This window comes from Heterocephalus glaber, unplaced genomic scaffold (assembly GCF_053883595.1).
Source record: "Heterocephalus glaber isolate CG9 unplaced genomic scaffold, H.glaber_assembly_v1.0 deba00001608, whole genome shotgun sequence".
In the NCBI taxonomy this organism is placed as follows: domain Eukaryota; kingdom Metazoa; phylum Chordata; class Mammalia; order Rodentia; family Bathyergidae; genus Heterocephalus; species Heterocephalus glaber.
The window spans coordinates 37,631,901-37,651,798 of NW_028258379.1; the positions used below are offsets into that span (position 1 = coordinate 37,631,901).

At 49.8% G+C, this 19,898-nt stretch overlaps 1 protein-coding gene across 2 annotated transcripts in view; it reads left to right on the top strand.

Annotated features, from left to right (window-relative positions):
* Yy1 (YY1 transcription factor) overlaps positions 1–16,792 on the top strand; it is a 32,299-nt gene extending 15,507 nt beyond the window's left edge. The window contains exons 2-6 of one of the 2 annotated variants that reach the window (XR_002389342.2): positions 1,921–2,083; positions 9,704–9,764; positions 10,809–10,939; positions 11,351–11,509; positions 12,258–16,792. Coding sequence is in view for 1 of the 2 variants with exons in the window: in XM_004836966.3 (XP_004837023.1) it covers positions 1,921–2,083; positions 9,704–9,764; positions 11,351–11,509; positions 12,258–12,440 (566 nt within the window). In the remaining variant the exon portion in view is untranslated. The remainder of the gene's footprint in view (positions 1–1,920; positions 2,084–9,703; positions 9,765–10,808; positions 10,940–11,350; positions 11,510–12,257) is intronic. The other variant, XM_004836966.3, reaches the window with a different exon arrangement.
* Positions 16,793–19,898: the final 3,106 nt, after the last annotated feature.

Genomic DNA, 19,898 nt, shown 5'->3' on the forward strand with positions numbered 1-19,898 from the left:
TGTGGAAGGAAGTGGTGACAGTGTGGAGCCCACTTTGTAACTGATGATTTCTAGGCACTCTGTACCATCGGTGTATCCAGCTAGGTTAGGTTAGGCGTACACTGCTTTACCCACCCTTAGATGGGTAGGATGCACCTGTAGGTGGGCGTAACCTTGTCTCGTGTCCCTAGCGCTTTCTAATTCCTAACAAAAGGCAGCCACCATTGGGCACATAGGTCTTTGATTTCCATCTGCCCCTTGTTCACTGAGCAGTTACTTACCCTTTCCTTCCCTCAGCTTCTCCTCTGTAAGTGAAGTTGAAAATTCACCTACTTCAGAGGTGATACATACAGTAATTAAGATAGTGCTCATGCATGAACCTTTAGTAAAATGTCACCTGCTAGCCTGTGATTTCTTGTAAGGATCTGTGTTTTCTGAAATAAAGAATGGTGGAAGTAGAGAATCCGTTAGGGTTTTAAATTGTATTCTCTGCTTTTTTGTTGCTGAGAGTCTGGGACCTTGTTAGTGATCACTTATATATACCCAGTGAGCCTGACTGCATATTTTTGCTTCCCCATGTTGGAGAACTGTATGCAGTTTGGGGTAGGAACATTGATTGCAGGGGTCTGTCTGTTTGCAGTCTTGTTTTTTTAAACACTGGTGAAAAGGTGATGTGAGGTAAATGTTGAGTGAACCAGTAAACACTTTTGAGGGGTCTTATGTTCCTGCCCTTTGCCAAACAGTTTTGGTTCAGAGGCAGAGAATTTCAGCACTGAAGATTATGAAGCCCTGTTTTCTGCTTTAGGCATTGAAGTAGTAGCCTGTGTTTGGCCCCTGGATGCTCTGCTTTAGCTTAAGAGGCAAAGCCAACAGAATTTCACAGCAGAGTAATTTAGACTCCGCCAGTCTATCAGAAAGTAACCTAGGCGCTCACAGGAAGAGTCAGAGGTCTGAGCTGGGCTGTAAAGCGGGGCTGCCTTTAGACTGGGCTGCGTGTGGCTGGGGAACCACTTAGCAGACACCTCCCACCAGGCCCGGGGAGAAAGGCAGGCAGGTGGAAAACAGAGAAGCGGAAAGTGGGCTGGACCGCAGCACAGGACCATAGGGCTTGCCCAGAGGATGAAGGGAGTCACCAGGAAGATTGACGTCTGGGACGTGGCACTTTAACCAGCTGGACTTGAGGTGCTAGTAAGGCCTGCAAGCAGAGACCCACACCCTTGGAAAATTTCTACTGTGTGTAAGCTCTGAGTACACCTCTGAGGACTTAGGGTCAAAGCAGCCAGTCTGCCTGTCCTGGAGCTCACAGTCCAGCAGGAGAGTCGGAGGGAAGTCACACAGCCCAGGCCACACCTGGGCTCACTGGGAATTTCAGGGGTAGAGGTGATGAGGGAGGGTGGTGGACAGGGCATGGCATGGAAGGAAGGAGTGATAAACACGGTAGCTGGAGAGGTGCAAGTTTAGAAACCACATTTCACTTGGCATCACCAAATTGGTAGTTCACAGGAAGTGTGTGGTGTAAAAAAACAACTCACAAGTAGGAGAAAAACATGGCACCTGAAAATAAGCCAGTTGGAGCAGCAGGGTAGACCCAGAAAGCACTGTGGAGAAGCAGCTTGTAGCTGTCCAGAGTGGGTAAGGGGAGCACTAACAGCCACGGGATTCGAGAGCACCCAGCAGGCACAAATGGGAGTTCCAAAGACTGAGGACAGAGGATACACGGTTAAGAAATTGAGTGGTGACTATAGATGACTTAAGTGCTAGTGAGGCTGGGTGAGGTGGCGCACGCCTGTTAGCCCAGTACTCGGGAGGCTGAGGCAGGAGGATGGCTTCCAGTTCGAGGCCAGTCTGGGCTTCATAGCAACACCCTATGTAATGAGAGCAGTTTGTATGCTTTTAAAAAATGTATTTACTTAGCTAAGAAAATCTCATGATGTGTTGCAGATGAAAAAAAAGATATTGACCATGAGACGGTGGTTGAAGAGCAGATCATTGGAGAGAACTCGCCTCCTGACTATTCAGAGTATATGACAGGAAAGAAACTTCCTCCCGGAGGGATACCTGGCATTGACCTCTCAGACCCTAAACAACTGGCAGAATTTGCTAGGTAAGTTTAAGGACTTTTGCTTTCTTTTCATTATAAAAAGTGCTCTCGACTTGAGAGCTGGGTTTCCCTGTGCCCAAGTCACAGCGGTGGTTTTTATTCTTTCTCTAGGGAAACTTCTGAGAGCCAAAGCAGTTTTGTTTTTAGTAGTAAATGTGTTACTAACTTGGATGACTGCATTTTAGACCCTTGCAGACAGTAAGATGAGGCATTCTCTTTAATTCCATAACTGACATTGGTTGGAAGTAAATAAGATGGCACAGTTTGTTTTGAGATGCAGGTCTGTACGCTGCCTCAGGCCTCTCTGGCTGCCTTTTAAGCTTGGGTGTGTTGCCTGGGCTGGGCTGCAGGGGACAGGGCCCAGCTTAAATTGCCCAGCTGGCCCTGGGAGGGAGGGGGGTGTCTCAGTTAAGCTGCTGCTGCTCGGTAGATTGAAGCTGGCAAGACTGGGAGAAGGCGGATTGTGGCCAGGGCCCCTGCGACCGACTGGTCAGGATGATCTGATCCCAGGGTGGGTGTTTTGCCTAGAATAGGCCGGGCTCAAACAGGAGCCTTTGCTATTTTTGTCCTATTTTACTTTCCAGTACTGTTTGGATTTATTACAAGAACAGAAAAAAAGGGCTGGGGATTTAGCTCAGTGGTGCCGCTGCCTGCCTCGTAAGCACAAGGTCCCGAGATCGATCCCCGGTACCAAAAAATAAAGAACAGGAAAAAAAAAAAAGATCACAGATGTATAATTTTAAGTAAAATAGAATTCATAAAATAAATTCTGTAGCAGAAAGTCCAGTTCTTCCGAAAACAGAGACTGGAGGAGCCTAGGAAAGGAGTGCAGGGTAGGAGGAAGGGACCCCAGGCCCTGTGCCTGCATGAGGGGGTTGCCTTGGTCTCTTGGGAGCAGAGCAGTTAGGAAGGAATTAGAGTGGCCTGGTTTGCTCTCCTGCCACCTGCAGCCGCAGTTTCCCAATTGTGTTTTTTTTGGGTTTTTTTGTTTTGTTTTGTTTTGTTTTTGGTACTGGGGATTGAACTCAGCTCCTTGCACTTTTGAGCCACGCAGTGGAACCACTGAGCTACATCCCCAGTCCGCAGTTGTGTTTTGTTTTAAAGGACTGTCTTAACCTTTCTCCTTCTTTCCAGTGAAACTAGCTAAGAGAAGTAGATACTTTCTTTGAGACAGGCTTCCACTGGTGCTGGGATTACAGGGGTGCACACCATACATTAATGTATTTCTGATATATCATGGCTTAATGGCCATAAGGTTCTGGGCTTTTGTGAATGACATTACATGTATGTCCCAGCTTTTATTGCCATTCATATTTCAAAGACAATTATGTGGATGGCCCTGGGATTTAGCTCAGTGGCGCTATGCCTGCCTCACAAGCACAGGGTCCTGAGTTCGATCCCCAGTACCCCCCCCCCAAAATTTAACAAAGACAATTAGACATTTATGTGGATCGAATATTAAGTGCCCTTCCCCCAAAACACTCCAGGTAAATGTTGAATCTGTAAGGTACAGAGTTAGTGGGGAGCTTGTAGTTTTGGGGTATACTGAACCAGGTATGGTACAGGTGTTTAATATTGTGGGGTTTTTTTAAGTTAGCTCATACAAGCTCAGATTTTAGTAAGGACAGAGAGGAGTCAAGAAAGTTGGAAGGGGTAGCTTTTGATAGAGATGGGAAGTGGGTTCCGCAGTGGGCCTGCACCCTAGAGCAGCACAACATGGTAGAAAGCATGTACTCATTGTACAATCTTGCCCAGAACCAGGGTGCTTTAGGGAAATGCTTGGAGTTCAGAGAGAATGGAAACAGGTCATAGAAGTTCATGAATACTGGCCCAAAGTATGTATGTAGCCATATTTTTTAGTAGGCAGTAGATAGTTGGGCCAGGCATGGTAGCACATGCCCAGAATCCCAGCTACTTGGGAGGCTGAGGCAGGAGGATCACAAGTTCAAGGCCAGTCAGAGCAATTTAGTGAGACCTTGTCTTAAGAGAGTGAAAGGGACTTATGATGTAGCTCGGTGTTAGAGCATTTGCCTAGTGTGCATGAGGAGGAGAAGGTTGAGTAATAGCATCTTTGCTGGGAGGGACTCATTTTGTGGCTGTGTTAGGCTGTGCTGGTGTAGGTGCAGCCAGGACATGAGGTCTGGTCAACCTAGGGTTGGCGGCAGTCAGACAGTAAGGGAATAAACGGGTAGAAGTGACAGGAGACAGCGATTGGGGAGCATGTTAACTGTATGTCGAGGGGAAGGGCGGAAAAGAGAAAAGGGGAAGAATTAAAATTGACCCATTTTTCACTCCTTGGGTGACCAGAAAATTTAGAAGGTTCAGGCCAGGCATGGTGGTAAACACTTGTGTAATCCCAGCACTCAGGAAGCTGAGGCAGGAGGTTTGCTGTGTGTTCGAGGCCAGCCTGAATTACAAATCAAGGCCACCATCTCCAAAAAAAAAAGGTTCTTGTTGGAGTTCAGGGTAGGGAGCATTTGGTTTTAGATCTTAGTATGAAAGAGCTAGAGAAGCTCGTGGGGCGGGGGTCAGCGTAGAATCGTGGGGAAACTGGGCGGGAGAGTCAGAGCAGCAGAGTAGGGGTCATTCTGGGGAGATGGCTGAGAGGAGTGCAGCTTCCAGACAGCCAGGGAAGGCGTTTCCCGCATGCGGGGAGAGGGCGGAGTAAGATCTCCTTTGCGTGTGTGCGTGAGGCGATCGCACTGCTGTGAAGGCCCAGGTCAGTGAGTGCTACAAACTCTTCTGCGCTGGTGACGCGCTGGTGACGCTTGGCGTTTCCCATGCTCCCTGGAGAGCGAGGCGAGCTGACAGGCGCACTTGCCTCACCTGCCCTCGCCTAGGTGCGGGTGCTGCGCCTTTTGTGTAGGAGCTGGGGTTGATGGTGCACCCTGTAGTCCCAGCACAAGGGAGGCTACGTAGTGAGACCCTGTTTCCAAAAAATCACAACAATTACAGTGTTTATTTTGTGGCACTGGGGATTGAACACAAGGCCTTGCATGTCCTAGGCAAGTGCTCGACCACTGAGTTAGATCCCAGCCCATGTACATGCGTAATACATACATTTTTTTGTTTTGTTTTTTTGAGATAGAACTTTGCTATACTGCCCAGACTGGCCTCATGCACTTTGCCCTCCTGCCTCAGCCTCCTAAGTAGGTAGGATCACAGGTGTGTGCCATGCGTCTGGCTGGGTGCACTCGTTGAGGATGCGGCACAGCAAAGCAAGAGTGTGCATCCGACTGCAGTAGGAGCGTGAGAGAGGCTGGCCTGGCCGTGAGAATGCGGGGCGGCGAGGCGTGGCTCAGCGATAGCACACAGGAAGAAAACCAGAGAAGCGCCTCAGGAGAGGTGACTCTTCACTAGGGGTCGAATGAGCAAGAGGCTTGGCCTTATGTGAAGGAGTCTCCTGAAAAGGAGAACAGAAGGCAATGAGAAGCCTTGCACAGGGCCGCGGGGCGTGGGCCTGACTAGGAGGTGTGCAGGCCAGAAGCTCGTCCAGCACACTGAGCATTTGCACAATCTGATGGGAACGGAAACAGTGTTGCTTTTCTTTGTAATCAACCAGTTAAAAGGTTTGAGGCTGAGAACCTTGCTCACTGGTAGAGCCCTTGCCTGGCATGATAAGGCCTTGGGTTCGGTCCCAGCACCACCAAAAAGAAAAGATTTCATTTTGTGTCTAAAATGGGATGGCATCGTTCTCATCATGACAGCTGCTAAAGATAAGGGTGTGGGTTTGAGCACTGAGGTAGATGGAAGACAGAACTCATTCAGCCCGTTCTGCACGGCACCTTAGGAAGATTGTGTCAGCCTAGAACGATGTGTGGTGGGACAGTGGCAGTGGAGAGAGTTGAGCGCGGGGCCTGTCATCCTGGGTCTTCCCGTTTTGAGAATGTGGCAGTTGAATGGGATTTTCTGGAGGCCCCGGCAGAGGTGACTGGAACTCTGAGTGCTGCAGAGCTACTGAGTTTCAGGCTGTTGGAGGCCAGACTGCATCTTCCTGAGACCCACAGACCCCTCTGTTCCACTGACCCCTTCCTCTCTGCTCTGCCTCGCTGTGTCCCAGCCCTGCTGTCTCCTCCCAGCGGAGTGCTGCCTGCTTTCCCTGCCTCTGCCTTGGGGGCTGAGAACTGACTGCGCTTAGCTCACCCAGGAATGTTTCAGGAGTTTGCCCCTTTTGAAAACTTGTGTCTAGGAAGGTGAGCATGAAGAATGACGAGGCCAGTCCCAAGTTACTGTTTGCATCACTGCCCAACCTGAGATTTTTAGAAGATTAATGTGAAGATGAAACATGATCGTGGAAATGAAGAGTCTTCAGTATCACACACAGATGTCTACTTGATGCATAGATTATTGAACACAGTGGTTTCAGCCGTCTTAAGGCGACCGTGATCTTTGCATAAAGAACGGTGATGGTAGCTGTCACGGGAGCGAGTCCTGACCAGCACAGGTCTGCATTGGTGGTGCTGGTCCCGGAGCTGCCTGAGCTGCTTGTGAGGGGAGAGACACATTCTCCAAAGAGAATCGGGCCTCCCTTGGGGGGACAGTGTGAGTTAGCCAGGCTGTTGATTTAGGCAAAGCTCTGCTGAGATTGTGCCAGGAAGTTCCTACAAGGCAGAACTCCGGCACCCAGCCTTCCCAGTCGGGATGCAGCTGCTCCCGAGTGCTGCCTTTCTGTCTGTCCCATTCGGTCTTATAGCTGAGAGTGTGGTTTTACTAGAGAATGTACTCGTGCTTAACTAGGCCAGTGGACACGCGGTCAGCGGTCACAGTAGCTGTGGTTCCCAACTACTTACACGTGCCATCTTTGATCCTCACAGCTCTTGTGAGTAGGGAGGCCACACCTGTTTACAGAATAAGAAACCGAGGCTGAGGAGTTGCGTGGCTTGCTCAAGGTCGTGCAGCTGGTAGGAGTCAGCTCCATGTCACACATCCCATCCCGTCTCGCTCACTCGTGATGCCTGTGCTGTTGTCCTCGTTGTTCTGGGTGCCTGATGGGATCTCGCTCGAGTCCCTTCTGAGTAGTCGTGAGGGTGGAGGAGGAGGACTAAGCAGTAGTGTATGGTTTTGGTCTCACTTACAGGACACTTTCAACCTGATTGTCCCTTTTTTGGGGAGAATGACCACTTTGCAAGTGAAGGACATGTACTCAGGAGCTTTAAGCATGGCTGCATTTAGATCTTCTGTGAACGCCTTGGGTCCAAGGATACTTGTCCAAAGAAATGTATTTTAATTAAATTCTTATTCTGAAATCAATTAGACTTTTAAATATTGGCATACATACTTTTTTGGTGTGTACCAAGGATCAAACTCGGGTCCTTGCGCTTGCGGGGCAGGCGGTGGCACCACTGAGCTAAATCCCCGGCCGTGGCATACATATTTTTTAATGATATTTTAAGAAAAAAATACCACTTGGGGCCAGGGATTTAGCTCAGTAGTTCTGCCGCCTGCCTCGCAAGCAGAAGGACCCGAGTTCGATCACTGGTACCAAAAAAAAAAAAAGAAAAAGAAAAAAATACCACTTAACCAGTCCTCCAAAATTGGATAACTGATACATGAGACTGCTTTTTTGTACATATTTGAAATTATTTTAAGTTTCTAAGAGTAAATCTAAGAAAACATATGGGGACAAGCGCAAGGACCCGAGTTCGGTCCCCGGTGCCAAAAAAAAAAAAAAAGAAAACATTTGGAGAGAACCTTTCCTAAGTCAGATGCATTGAGATAATTCACATACAGTAAAATTCACCCTCTCCTAGGTGTGTACCATTCTGCAAATTGGGGAAAACACAATTGCGTGGTCATCAGAGTTCACACAGCATTTAGGTGGAATTGTCAAAGAGTAAACATGCTTTACTGGGAAGATTGGAAGTTAATGTCTAAAAATCATTAATACTTAAATGGAAACCTTTCATGAGTCATGGTTGTTTTTGACCCTGATCTCACCTCCAGGTGGCGCAGTGACAGCAATCTCCTGTCCAGTCTGGGAGCTTAGTCAGAATGGGAGGATTTACCCGTGGGTTAGGACAGCAAAAGGTGTTTCGGAGCCCTGTAAACAACAGGCCCTTAGTAGGCACTTGCTAAGAGAAGAGTGGGTGTCTAGAAGTTGAGGCGGGAGAATGTACCACGCTGAAAATGCTCTGGAGAATTTAAAGCAGAAATATGTGCAGGGTTTGTTTTGTTTTTTCTGTTACTGAGGGTGGAACCCAGAGCCTTCAAAGTTGACTTGTATCTACAGCCCCTTTTATTTTCTATTTTGACACACGAAGGTGCCCAGGTTGGACTTGAACTTGTGATCCTTTTGCCTTGGCTTCCCGTAGTGCTGGGATTGCAGGCATGTGTCACCAGGCCTGGCTTATGTACGGTCCTGAAGAAACTCAAGGTTTTATAGTATAATAAGGATCTAGGGTAAAAACGAACAATACTGTTGGGGCCTTTGTTAACTGAAAGGGGACAAATAATATTTGAATTAATGAAAGGGTGATGGTAAATTGGCTCTTGCTGATAAGGGATCACTGGCTTAATTGTTTATTAAATATGAACCCTCATGGATGGGTATGGGGTAGCGGAACCAGGAACAACAATAAAGTCCATTACAGAAATTTAAATGTTCTTAGTTTTTCTAGGAACTTTTAATTGCCTAGACCCCTCTACTAAACAGCTACTGAAGGGAATATTTGGAGAGAAAGTTGATGAAGAGCAAAGGCTGCCTCAGTGGATGTGGCAGGGGAGGGTGAGCAGGTGAGCGAGCGAGCTGCCTGGACCGTGCTTTCACACAGGGCTCCCAGGCCGGGCCCTTGTCACCTCCACCTCTGGGAGCTTCCGGGTGCCAGCCCAGAGCAAGCCAGACAAGTAACCGTAATCTCCCTGTCCCACTGGCAGAAACAGTAGGTAGCAGAGGAACGTCTGAGTCTTGCACTGTGCCACCCATCTGCTAGCCCTCAGCGGTAACCATGCTGACAGTCTGCCGTTTCCTTTGACTGGTTTGTTTTTAATAGTCTTGCTAAGTTACCCAGGCTGGCCTGAAACTTTGATCCTCCTTTGTCAGCCTCTCGAGTAACTGGGATCGCAGGCCTGCCTGGCATTTTTTTTTTGAATTATGTGGTACTTTATGTATATAAAGAATCATTTCAAAAGGACTGTACTAAGCACTTTTGAAAAATGATGTATTTTAAAGATCTTTGCATCAGTATGAGAGTGTGCGCATGTGCGTGTGTGTGTGCGTGCGCAGTTCAATAGAGGTGTGTGCTTTTTGAGATGCTCCGTGACCATTGCCCTCTTTTGTAAGGTACCTATGTCATTGCAACAGCTGCTTTTGGGTACCTTGTCCTGCCTCCCACTAGGAGCCTGGGCAGTGGTTGCTGGGACAGTTGACCTTTGTATTTTTTAAGAGGGGTTAGAGGAAGGAACAGGTATTTGAATCCCACAGACCATTATGGCAGTCTGAGCTACACCCGCTTATTGGCTCTGAGCCACGGCGTCCTCGTCTGTGAAGCCAGAAGAGCACCTCGCAGTCCTCAGCCCGGCCCTCCTTCCGGAGCGGAGCGGGGCGCTGTAGGCGCTGCATGATGAATGCCAGCAGAGTGTACCCACTCCTACAAATCTCTCTCTCCTCTCTTTTGTTTTGATAAGAATGAAGCCAAGAAAAATTAAAGAAGATGATGCTCCAAGAACAATAGCTTGCCCTCATAAAGTAAGTAATGCTAGGGGAGTGCTCATTAAGCTGCTAATGAAGCTGTAGAGAGTTACGAGAAATTTGCACTTTGATTTCCACAAGTGAGGAAGTACAATCTCGGGTTTCTAATTCAAGAGACTTAAGTTTTGGTGTTCCGTAAAAGATGCTATGAAATATTCTATGAAATGGGATTACTGTAGGGAGCTAATGTTTCTATTATTATATTTTAACTACTGTCTGTTAGGACTATTTTCTGGTCAATAACAAGTCTTAAGACACTGGGTGTGGCTCACCTGTGGACCTTTCTGAGAATGTGTACTTATTGAAATTGGAAATTTTGGCTAAAATAAGCCAAGTAAAGACTTCACAGTTTTCTTACTCTGTTAATTATGTGTTACAAGAAGGGCACTTAATTGTTTTCAAATGTAGTTGATTTTTTAAAATAAAAAGAAACCCTGGGAAGTACTTTAAGGTATTGGTTGGCGTCTGTTTTCAAACTTAATTGGATCTAAAACAAACAGAAAAAGTTTCAAATAGGTGCAGACAAACGAAGGCAAAGGAATAAAGAGTGAAATAAAGAATTTCTAAAAATCAGCAGTTGGTGACAGACTTGCCCCTATAAAGTTAGGTGTTCTCGGGTTTTGGGCTTCCTCTTATGTGGAGGTTTTGAAGTGAAAAATGATCTCCATTGGGGCCAGAAATAAATAAGCATTTGAAAACAGTTATGCCTTAAGTGCCTGTCATCTCCTTAGCTTCTCTGTATACTCCTTTTTCAATTAAATTTTTAAAAATTCCATCTTGTTGATGGAAACGAACCTAGAGGTCAAGGTGGAAAGCTGGCTTCCCCTCCCTTGCCTGTGAAGCTGTCTGGTGGTGCCCTGTGCTGTCCTTCTGTCACGCTGTCTCACCATTTCCCATTCACTCCATCCTGGGCAACAACTGCAGAAGAAATTGTTGAGGACATGCTTCTCGGGCGCCACATCCATCTGCCTCCCCCGCCCTGGTATCGCTTTGCCTGCCTCTTCCTTTTCCTGGTGTCTCACAAATAAATTTCTTCTGTAGTTGCCATTCCTTGGAGACCCTCTTGCTTCTTTCTCTGTCAAGAGGGGGAAAGAGGCAGAGAGAAGAGGGAACAGTAGGCGATGGAGAATGACAGCCCATTGTTGCAGCACAGAATATGGGGCCCACCAAAGGTAGTGGTGGACTGCCGTCATTTTAACTCCGTTTATTTCTCAGTGCTTCTGTTACTTCATCTGGGGGACTTAGCTGGGCGAGGCGGCTGTGGTGTAGCTGGAAGCCGGGGTGCTGGGTTCTTCTCCCAGCTTGGCTACTGCTAGTAGTGTGACCTTGGGCAAGTCTACCTCAGGACTTCTCTAAGCCTCAGTTTCCTCATCTGTAAAACATGGGTTTGCATTAAATAAAGCCTTTCTCAGCTGTCTGTTTTTTGTCCTAAGTAATCTCATGCTCTGTAACGCTAGCTCAGGGTGAAGGTGGGCCGGGGGAGGCGGGTTAGGTTGGCGCCAGTGTGTCAGTGAGGGCTGTTAAGTGGTTGAGTCCTTCTCCGTTTGCAGTGTGGAACACTAAGCTGCTTTCTCTGTTTCAAGGGCTGCACAAAGATGTTCAGGGATAACTCTGCTATGAGAAAACATCTGCACACCCACGGCCCCAGAGTCCACGTCTGTGCAGAATGTGGCAAAGCTTTCGTTGAGAGCTCAAAGCTAAAGCGACACCAGCTGGTTCATACTGGAGAGAAGCCCTTTCAGGTAGGGTTGCTGCCCTGCTCACCCCTCCCTGCACACGGTCTAGGTGGTGGGGCACGGATGTGAATGTTGGTGGCACATGCTGCCGTGGCAGGGAAGAGGAATTTCGGGAGAAGCCTGCACCTCAATTTTGGCCACATTCATGGGGGACGGCAGTAATTGGTTTTTGGTAGTTAATAGCATAGTGGATTGAGTGGATTGACTGAGGACTCAAAGTTTATTGTATGGGAAAAGTAGAGGTGGGCCAGGATGTAGCTCAGCGGCACCACGCCTGCCTGGCAAGCGCAAGGCCCTGAGTTCCATCCCTGGTACGGGGTGGGGGCGAGGGCAAGAGAATACGTAGAGGTAATATCTTGTCTTGTTTTTAGATTCCTATAAATAAGTGAATCAGCTAGCAGAGCAACTAGTAAATCTTAACTGCACTTTTGACAGTTGGCACCAGAAAGCTTGCTCGTGATTTATATTGGACTGTTGGGACTGTTACAGAGTACACGGCCTTAACTGCCAGGGTGACTCTGCTGTTCTGCAGGGTTTCTCTTGGGGTGATGGTTGGGTTCGTGAGGGGTGCCTGGGGCTTGAGGGCTTGTCTGGCACACACAGTTAGAGCTCTGCCCAGGAACTTGAGAGGGAGTCCAGAGAGGAAGCATGCTTACTAACATGAGCAGGCTGTGTGCCACCAGAGCAGTGAGCGGCTGGCCCCGGGCCACTGTCATGCTGCTGAGTGGGCTGACGTCTGGTCTTTCCTCGACAGTGCACATTCGAAGGCTGCGGGAAACGCTTTTCACTGGACTTCAATTTGCGCACACATGTGCGAATCCATACCGGAGACAGGCCCTATGTGTGCCCCTTCGATGGCTGTAATAAGAAGTTTGCTCAGTCAACTAACCTGAAATCTCACATCTTAACACATGCAAAGGCCAAAAACAACCAGTGAAAAGAAGAGAGAAGACCCTTCTCAGCCACGGGAAGCATCTTCCAGGATGGGATTGGGAATAAATATGCCTCTCCTTTGTATATTATTTCTAGGAAGAATTTTAAAAATGAATCCTACACACCTAAGGGACTTGTTTTGATAAAGTAGTAAAAATTTAAAAAGAAACTTTAATAAGATGACATTGCTAAGATGCTCTATCTTGCTCTGTAATCTCGTTTCAAAAACACGGTGTTTTTGTAAAGTGTGGTCCCAGCAGGAGGACAATTCATGAACTTCGCATCAAAAGACAATTCTTTATACAACAGTGCTAAAAATGGGACTTCTTTTCACATTCTTATAAATATATGAAGCTCACCTGTTGCTTACAATTTTTTTAATTTTGTATTTTCCAAGTGTGCATATTGTACACTTTTTGGGGATATGCTTAGTAATGCGATGTGTGATTTTTCTGGAGGTTGATAACTTTGCTTGCAGTAGATTTTCTTTAAAAGAATGGGCAGTTACATGCATACTTCAAAAGTATTTTCCTGTACAAAAAAAAGTTATATAGGTTTTGTTTGCTATCTTAATTTTGGTTGTATTCTTTGATGTTAACACATTTTGTATAATTGTATCGTATAGCTGTATTGAATCATGTAGTATCAAATATTAGATGTGATTTAATAGTGTTAATCAATTTAAACCCATTTTAGTCACTTTTTTTTTCCAAAAAATACTGCCAGATGCTGATGTTCAGTGTAATTCCTTTGCCTGTTCAGTTACAGAAAGTGGTGCTCAGTTGTAGAATGTATTGTACCTTTTAACACCTGATGTGTACATCCCATGTAACAGAAAGGGCAACAATAAAATAGCAATCCTAAAGAAAGAGTATGGCAGAAGAAGATCTGTAAGCACAGTCTTATTTTCTTTTGTTGTCCAGAATACTTAAATTCTTGAGCCTCCCAGAAATTGGAAGCTAAATAAAGCAACTCAAGTTTCCTTTATTTTGCACTCAATTACAGTGACTTGTGGTTAAAGTGATGCATGGATATTTTAATGCTCCCTACACACCCTGAATTCTGCCAGAGTAGGTAACAGGCACCCCACGGTAAGGAACTACCTCAGCACCAAGCCGGGCTGCGGGTGATAGCTTGGACGTCAGCATCCCCGGCTGGTGGCAACACAGCGTTTTTGCGCAGCCCAAGCCCTTCCCAAGGTAAGGTGCCAGCTGGCTGTGGGCCTGCCTTCTGCTCAGGCTGCCTGCGAAGGCAGCTCCCAGGAGCCCTTGGCTTGTCTGACAGGAGACAACAGTTGTTGATTATCTGGTTTGAGGGCCCTTGTTCCTCCATCTTAGTGGAGTCCTTATTAAACAGTAGCAGATGTGGCAATTGAGTGCCAATAGCACAATTTCACACTTCGAAACGGACAGAGTGCAGATTGGCGAGGTGATTAGATTCCTAGGAATTGTACTCAGTGAGTACTTGACCTATCGTTTTGTGGCCTCTTATATGTACAATTATAATTTCTGAATTTTACTTAGGATCAAATATCAGACTTGAGAATATTTTATAAACTGCCATGGTACAGCAAGATCCCATTTATTCAGAATGCAAACATATCGTATGTCTTCTGCACTGAATGTTTGACTCTGCGAGGTAGACGACAACCTAGCTAATAGCGGATTTCTTTACAAAAGGCCCGGGACACCATGTGGTCCAACAGTGTAGCCTGGTTTCTTCCGGTGTTCTCACCAGGAGGATTGGTGACCTAATGACAGTGACCCCGTGGCTCTGTGGAATCTTGAAGTGCCTTCTGAATCATAAAGAAAACTTCAACTTCAGATGCTTGTTTTCATTTGTCCAGAATCTGTTATCTGTTGAGTAGTTTGGAACTGAGGTTGATGCAAAGACCCCAGCTGTCCCCTGGCAGTCAGCAGAGGGAAGCCCACCGTGGAGGGCTGGCCCTCAGAGCCAGTGCCCTCCTGTGCCCACCCCACCTCCCCTGCCACCATCAGGTGGCGCAGTCCCAGTGGCTGGGGTGAGGCCACTTCAGGCAGCCACTGTGATTGGGGCACAGGGCCACATCCCCCGCACCCAGCACTTAGCGTGCCGGAGCCTGGCCCTGGCAGCAGCCTGGGAGATGTGCCGAGACCTGTGACCTGCAGGGGCCAGGCTCCTTCGTGGAACTTGGTCCCTCTTCTGTGCCTTCGTCGGTGGGGGATCCACTTGGTCATCCCCTCGGCCCCTCTCTGTCTGTGCGTGGAGTAGTCGTCATCCCTCCCCCTTCTCTTGGTCTGCAGAGTTCACTTCTTGGAAGAGTTTAACTTGGGTCTCAAAGGAAACGTAGCAAGTTCCTTGTTGACGTAGCACTCTTGAGTCGACAGCAGTTGTGTAGGAAACTAGTGACTGAGCAACAGTAAGAGCAGAGGTAGTTCTCACTGGGTTCCACCCAAACCCACTTTGCTTGTTAGAATTCATAATTTTGTTAAAGATGATATTTACTAAAATTTGAAATGTGTTCTAACAGTGATTCCATTGTCTTGAGAATTAATCTGGTTTATAAGTAATACTGATAGACATATTTTCTTACATCTGAGCAGAAATAAATGCATGTTTCTAGCATATGTAATATAAAAATTCCAGAGGATAAGTTTACACCTAACAAGATGTTTTCTATTTTTGAATTTATTTCCCCCCTCTTGGTAGTGGGGCTGCAGGGGGCCATATCTGTATAAAGAACTCACCCCAGAGTGACGCTTGTTTCACAAGGTGACACCGAGCTCATGCTGTGGTCTCACCAGGTTTGCTTTGCCTGGGCTCAAGGCCTGCGAAGCTGAGGGAGAGGAAGGTTTTCTTTTCCTAGTTGGTGTTCATGCGGAGGCTTGATGGCTAATCTGAGGAAGCAAGACCCTGCGTGTGTGCCCTGCAGACAGCTCCAGTCCATCTCCTGGGAGAGAGGTGAGGCTTGTAGCTGGGCGTGGCAGCCTGGAGGGAGACATGGTCAGCCTGAGTAGTCACTGGAGTCCTGGCCTGGGCTTCCAGCTAATGCTCCCACCCCGCTGAGAAGAGTTCACCTCTCATAATGAACCTCCCAACAGTCTCGACCCAGGGTTTACACACTGGCCCCTGAAATGAGGCTTTGAATTGGAAACACGCTAACCTGCCCACCTCTGCAGTAGGCATCCTGGCTCTGCCCCCACTGTGACCTGGACTCTGCCTGGGCTGGGAAATTGTCAGTCTTATTCCATGTCTTTGGCATCGGACCAGCAGAAAGAGCAGGAATCCAGAGGTGAAGGCGCCATGGAGCTGCCGTTGCTCCATGCAGCCCTTGATGTCACACCTATGCCAGTGGTTTCCTCCTAGCTGTGCTGTGGCCTGAAGCAGCCGGCCCCTTTCCTGGCGTTGAGTTACCTTGGGCCCCGTCTGACTGCAGCCCTTTGTCCCGGCTCCCTTGGCACTAGACTGCAGCATCTCAGAGAGGAGCCCTGGGGGGTGCTTGCTCTCTTCCTTGCCCGTGCTCTGTGTTGCCTGCTCTCTGCGCCTTCAGAATCTTGCTTCACGGCAGCACTGCATGGCTGGCCAAGTCTTGTTCACCCTAGGTTACTGCCCACAGGCTCGTTACCATCCTGGTTGTGTTGGATGAGCAGCACCAGGCAGGGAGACTATAGCCAACACCAAAGGCTTCTTGGCATCCTTCCTGGGCCTGAGTGGCCGGCATGTCTTAGCTGGGGTGATGAGGGGCAGGTGGCAGGTGGACCGGTGGACCGTCAACCCGGCCCCTTACAGATAGTGCAAGGAAACACTGAAACTGTTGGCATCCATCAGTTGCCACATCAGACCTTGTACCAGACAACCTGGTACGAGGAGGCCAGAGCTGCCATGTGTGGCGGGTGCTGTCCAGGCTGGGCCCAGCCCCTACATTCCCGGCCAGCATCCTGGGAAAGACATGCCTAGGGAACGGCCCCGGCCTGGGTTGGGAGCTCTGCCAGGCTGCCTGCTGTCCCGGCTGGGGCTGCATCCCAGGCGGGCCGAGGGCCGTGGGTCCCAACGGAGTGACCTCGGTCTCCACAGTGTCAGCACCTGGTAGCTCCGCTGTTCACAGGTGTTCACTCTGGTAACTTCTGTAGGCCTTGGCTCAGGATGTGGCATTGTGTTTCATGTTCATCTTTCTCTTACGTGTTCTTTGCCATTTCTGGAACTGTCCTTGGTTTTTCCTTAGCTCATAGGTCATAGATGCAGAAATATTGTAGTACTTAAGGCATCCGCATCAAGCATCAGATGGCTTTGCATCCAGAAAAACATTGATAACTCATGAAGCACCAAGCATGTGTAACGTGGCACTGTACAATAAACGCATCATGTTAAGCTTTTTAATGCCTGTGGTCCTTGTTTGTTCTCACTTCGCCGAGTCGCTGCACGAGAAGCTTGGAGATGGGCTCCTAGCGCTGCCCAGTTCCTAGGACAGATCCTGTGGCTTCGGCCCTCAGGCAGGATTCAGCCACACCAGTAATACAGTCCCTGGCGGCCACGGAGTTTTCCCTGACGGCCTCTTCCGCTTTTCAGAACTCAGGCACGTGGGCCGTGATCCCTCCTCAGTGTCAGCCCAGATGCTCCAGAGCCTTGCAGAAAAGCTTGCAGAGTGTGGCGGACTCTTGATAAAGCACCCGGAGCTGCTTAGGACTGGGCGGGAGAGGAGGCACAGGGCTGCAGAGTGAGCGCCCCACCCCAACCCCGGCGACCCTCCTTGTACAGAATGTTGCTGAGGATGGAGGTCCCGCCCGGCCTGCGGAGCGAGGGGACAGCGCGGTGACGTCTGCCTCTGCAGACTCGCGGGAAGGACCCAGGGTTGGGCCGCCCCCTGTGGGCTCCCTGGGCAGAAAGGGCCCCGGCGGCCCGGGACTCTCGGCCTCAGTCCCATCTCATTTCATCCGCTCCGCCGTGGGCCGGGTCCAGGGGTGTGGGGGGCCCAGGTAGCCAGGTTCCTCCGGCACTCCGCGCCCCTTCCCCGGGCCCCAGCCCCGCCTCTCCAGGGCTTCCTTGTGGAGTTCTGGTGTCACCCGGGCTCCCCGCACAGCCCGGCCCTGAGCGCCCTGAGCGCCCGGCACTTGGAAACAGCCCGCTGAAAGGCCCGTGGGCGGGTCTGCAGGAGCGCGGGTCCCGGCAGGGACTTTTTCCTAAGGTCAAAATGACTGAGAAAGGGAAACAGATTCTGGACATGCAGGCAGCCAGGACAGTGCAACTAAAGACACTCACGAAAGAGGACTCCAGAGCTGCTTCAGAAAGTGGCAAGGAAAAAAAATTTTTTTTAAAAGGGGCAAGGACGATGGGATAAGTGTGCTCCAAGCGAGGGAGAGGACTCCGAGGGAGGTGAATGGCACCGTGTCCTTTACTGTAATAAGTTTTTAAAGTTGAAACGTTCGATAGTTTTTTTATCATACCGCACAGCTCTCAGAGGACCGCTCGGTTCCCTAGAGAGCGAGTTATTGTAAGCGCAGCCACCCGAGTGATGCACGCTGGCCGTGAAGGCAAGGAGGCCCCCGCAAAGGCTACCTGATCAGCAGCCTCCCAAACTCTGAGCTGAACAAACCTCCTTTTCCTGCGGGCTCGTCCTCAGGAATTCTTAATACCAACAGAAAGTGGACTAGAACCCCTCGTCCCGCAGGACTGCAGGCGGGGCTCCTGGCTGTCCCATGCTTGGTAAACAGTGACAGCCGCTCCCAGACCCATGCCTGCCCCGTCCGGTGTCACTGTCTCGCCCACTGTCATCCTCCTCGCCCCTGTTATCACCTGCCAGGTAACACCCAGCCTGGCCCCATCCTCAGCAGCCTCCGCCCATCCCTCCCGCCACCAGTTTGTAACTCTGGCTACTGAGAGCTAGGAGGTGGAGGCGGCACAACTGACTGCGTCCTGCAGGTCACTGGCCGCCCAGTGTCCCTGCCCCACCCCTCTGTGGATGTTCACGCCGGGCTCCCCAGTGCGTATGTTTATGCAGACAGCTGGGGACGGCCTCACAGGCAGTGCCTTCTCCGAGGAAGCTGCTGGCAGCCAGGGCTCAGCGAGGCAAGCAAGGGACACCCCGGGCATCGGCCTGGTCCCCTCTGCCATGCCTGGGTCTAGGAGAATGTGCCCGGCCAAGCCGTCACCTGCCATGGGCCCAGGCACAGGAAGCCGAGACACAGCTGGGGTCCTGGCCCTGTCCCAGCCCTCCCAGAGGCCTCTGGAGCTTAAGCCACCCCAGGGGCGGCTGTCACTAGCAGCCACAGGCCTTGGTCAGTCGGCCACTTGGGGACCTTGGAATCGCCCTTACTGTGGAGGGGGCAGGCACCCTCCATGGGCTCCTCCCCTGCAAAGTGGGAGTGCCACCCCTGCCCCTAGAGTCACAAGAAACTGCTCAGGGGGACTGAAGGGTTACTTGTGGGGAATGAGAGGCTCACGGGTTGCAGGAGGAGGATTTGGAGACAAGGTCTCACCAAGTCACCAAGTTCCCCAGGCTGGCCTTGAACTCCAGGTATGATCCTCCTGCCTCGGCCTCGGAGTGCTGGGATTACAGGTGTGTGCCATCAGCCAGGCTTGGGACTTTGTGTCCTGACGCTCAGAGCCTGTGCCTCCCCCTGCCGGCCCCTTGGCCCCCATGGCCCATTTGTCTCAGAACTTCCTGTGGGCCTTGAAGGCATGACTCAGCCGGGTGTAGTGGTGTAGCCCTGTAACTAGCTGCTCTGGAGGCTGGGGTAGGAGGATCACAAGTACAAGCCCAGCCTGGACAATGAGGGAGACCCTGTCTCTAAATTTTAAAAGGGCCGAGAAGCTGAACGTGGTGGCTCAGGCCTGTAATCTCAGCACTTGGGAGGCTGAGACAGAAGGATCTCGAGTTCAAGGCCAGCCTGGATTTCACAGTGAGATTTGTCTCAAAAAAAAAAAAAAAAAAAAAAAATCCAAAAATCTTCATATAGTACGTAACAGAAGATTTTCAAATCTGGGGAACAATTAAAAGTAAAATAAATTGATTTCTAAAATAACACCGCTTTCCTCACCCTGAGGTTGTTTAGTGATGTTTAGTGCTCAGCTCCTGGTGACAGCGGGGACCTGCCTTGTAGCATCTGCCCATTTTTCTGGTGTCCTCCTCCCCCTGTGCCCAATTTTAAGCAGCCAACATGAGGTCACTGGAAAGCAGCAAAGAACACCCAAGGCTGTCTGCTTTCCCTGGGCACGTGAGCCCCAGGACATGGCCCGAGGCAGGGTTGGTGGCTGCTCCTCCCCAGCACTGCGGCAACTTGCTGAGCCCACCTGGGAAGGAGAGATGGGACCCGGGGGCCCTGTGCCTCAGGCTCCCCCTAGAACACCTGCTGAGACAGTGGGGGGGCTCCCTTCAGTGTCCCCCACCCCAGCAGCTTCCTCTGACCCCAAGAGGCCACCCCTCTGGGCCTCCCACCCCTGGGCACTGTGGCCAGGCCCATGTCACTGGCTGGTGCTGGGGTGGCAG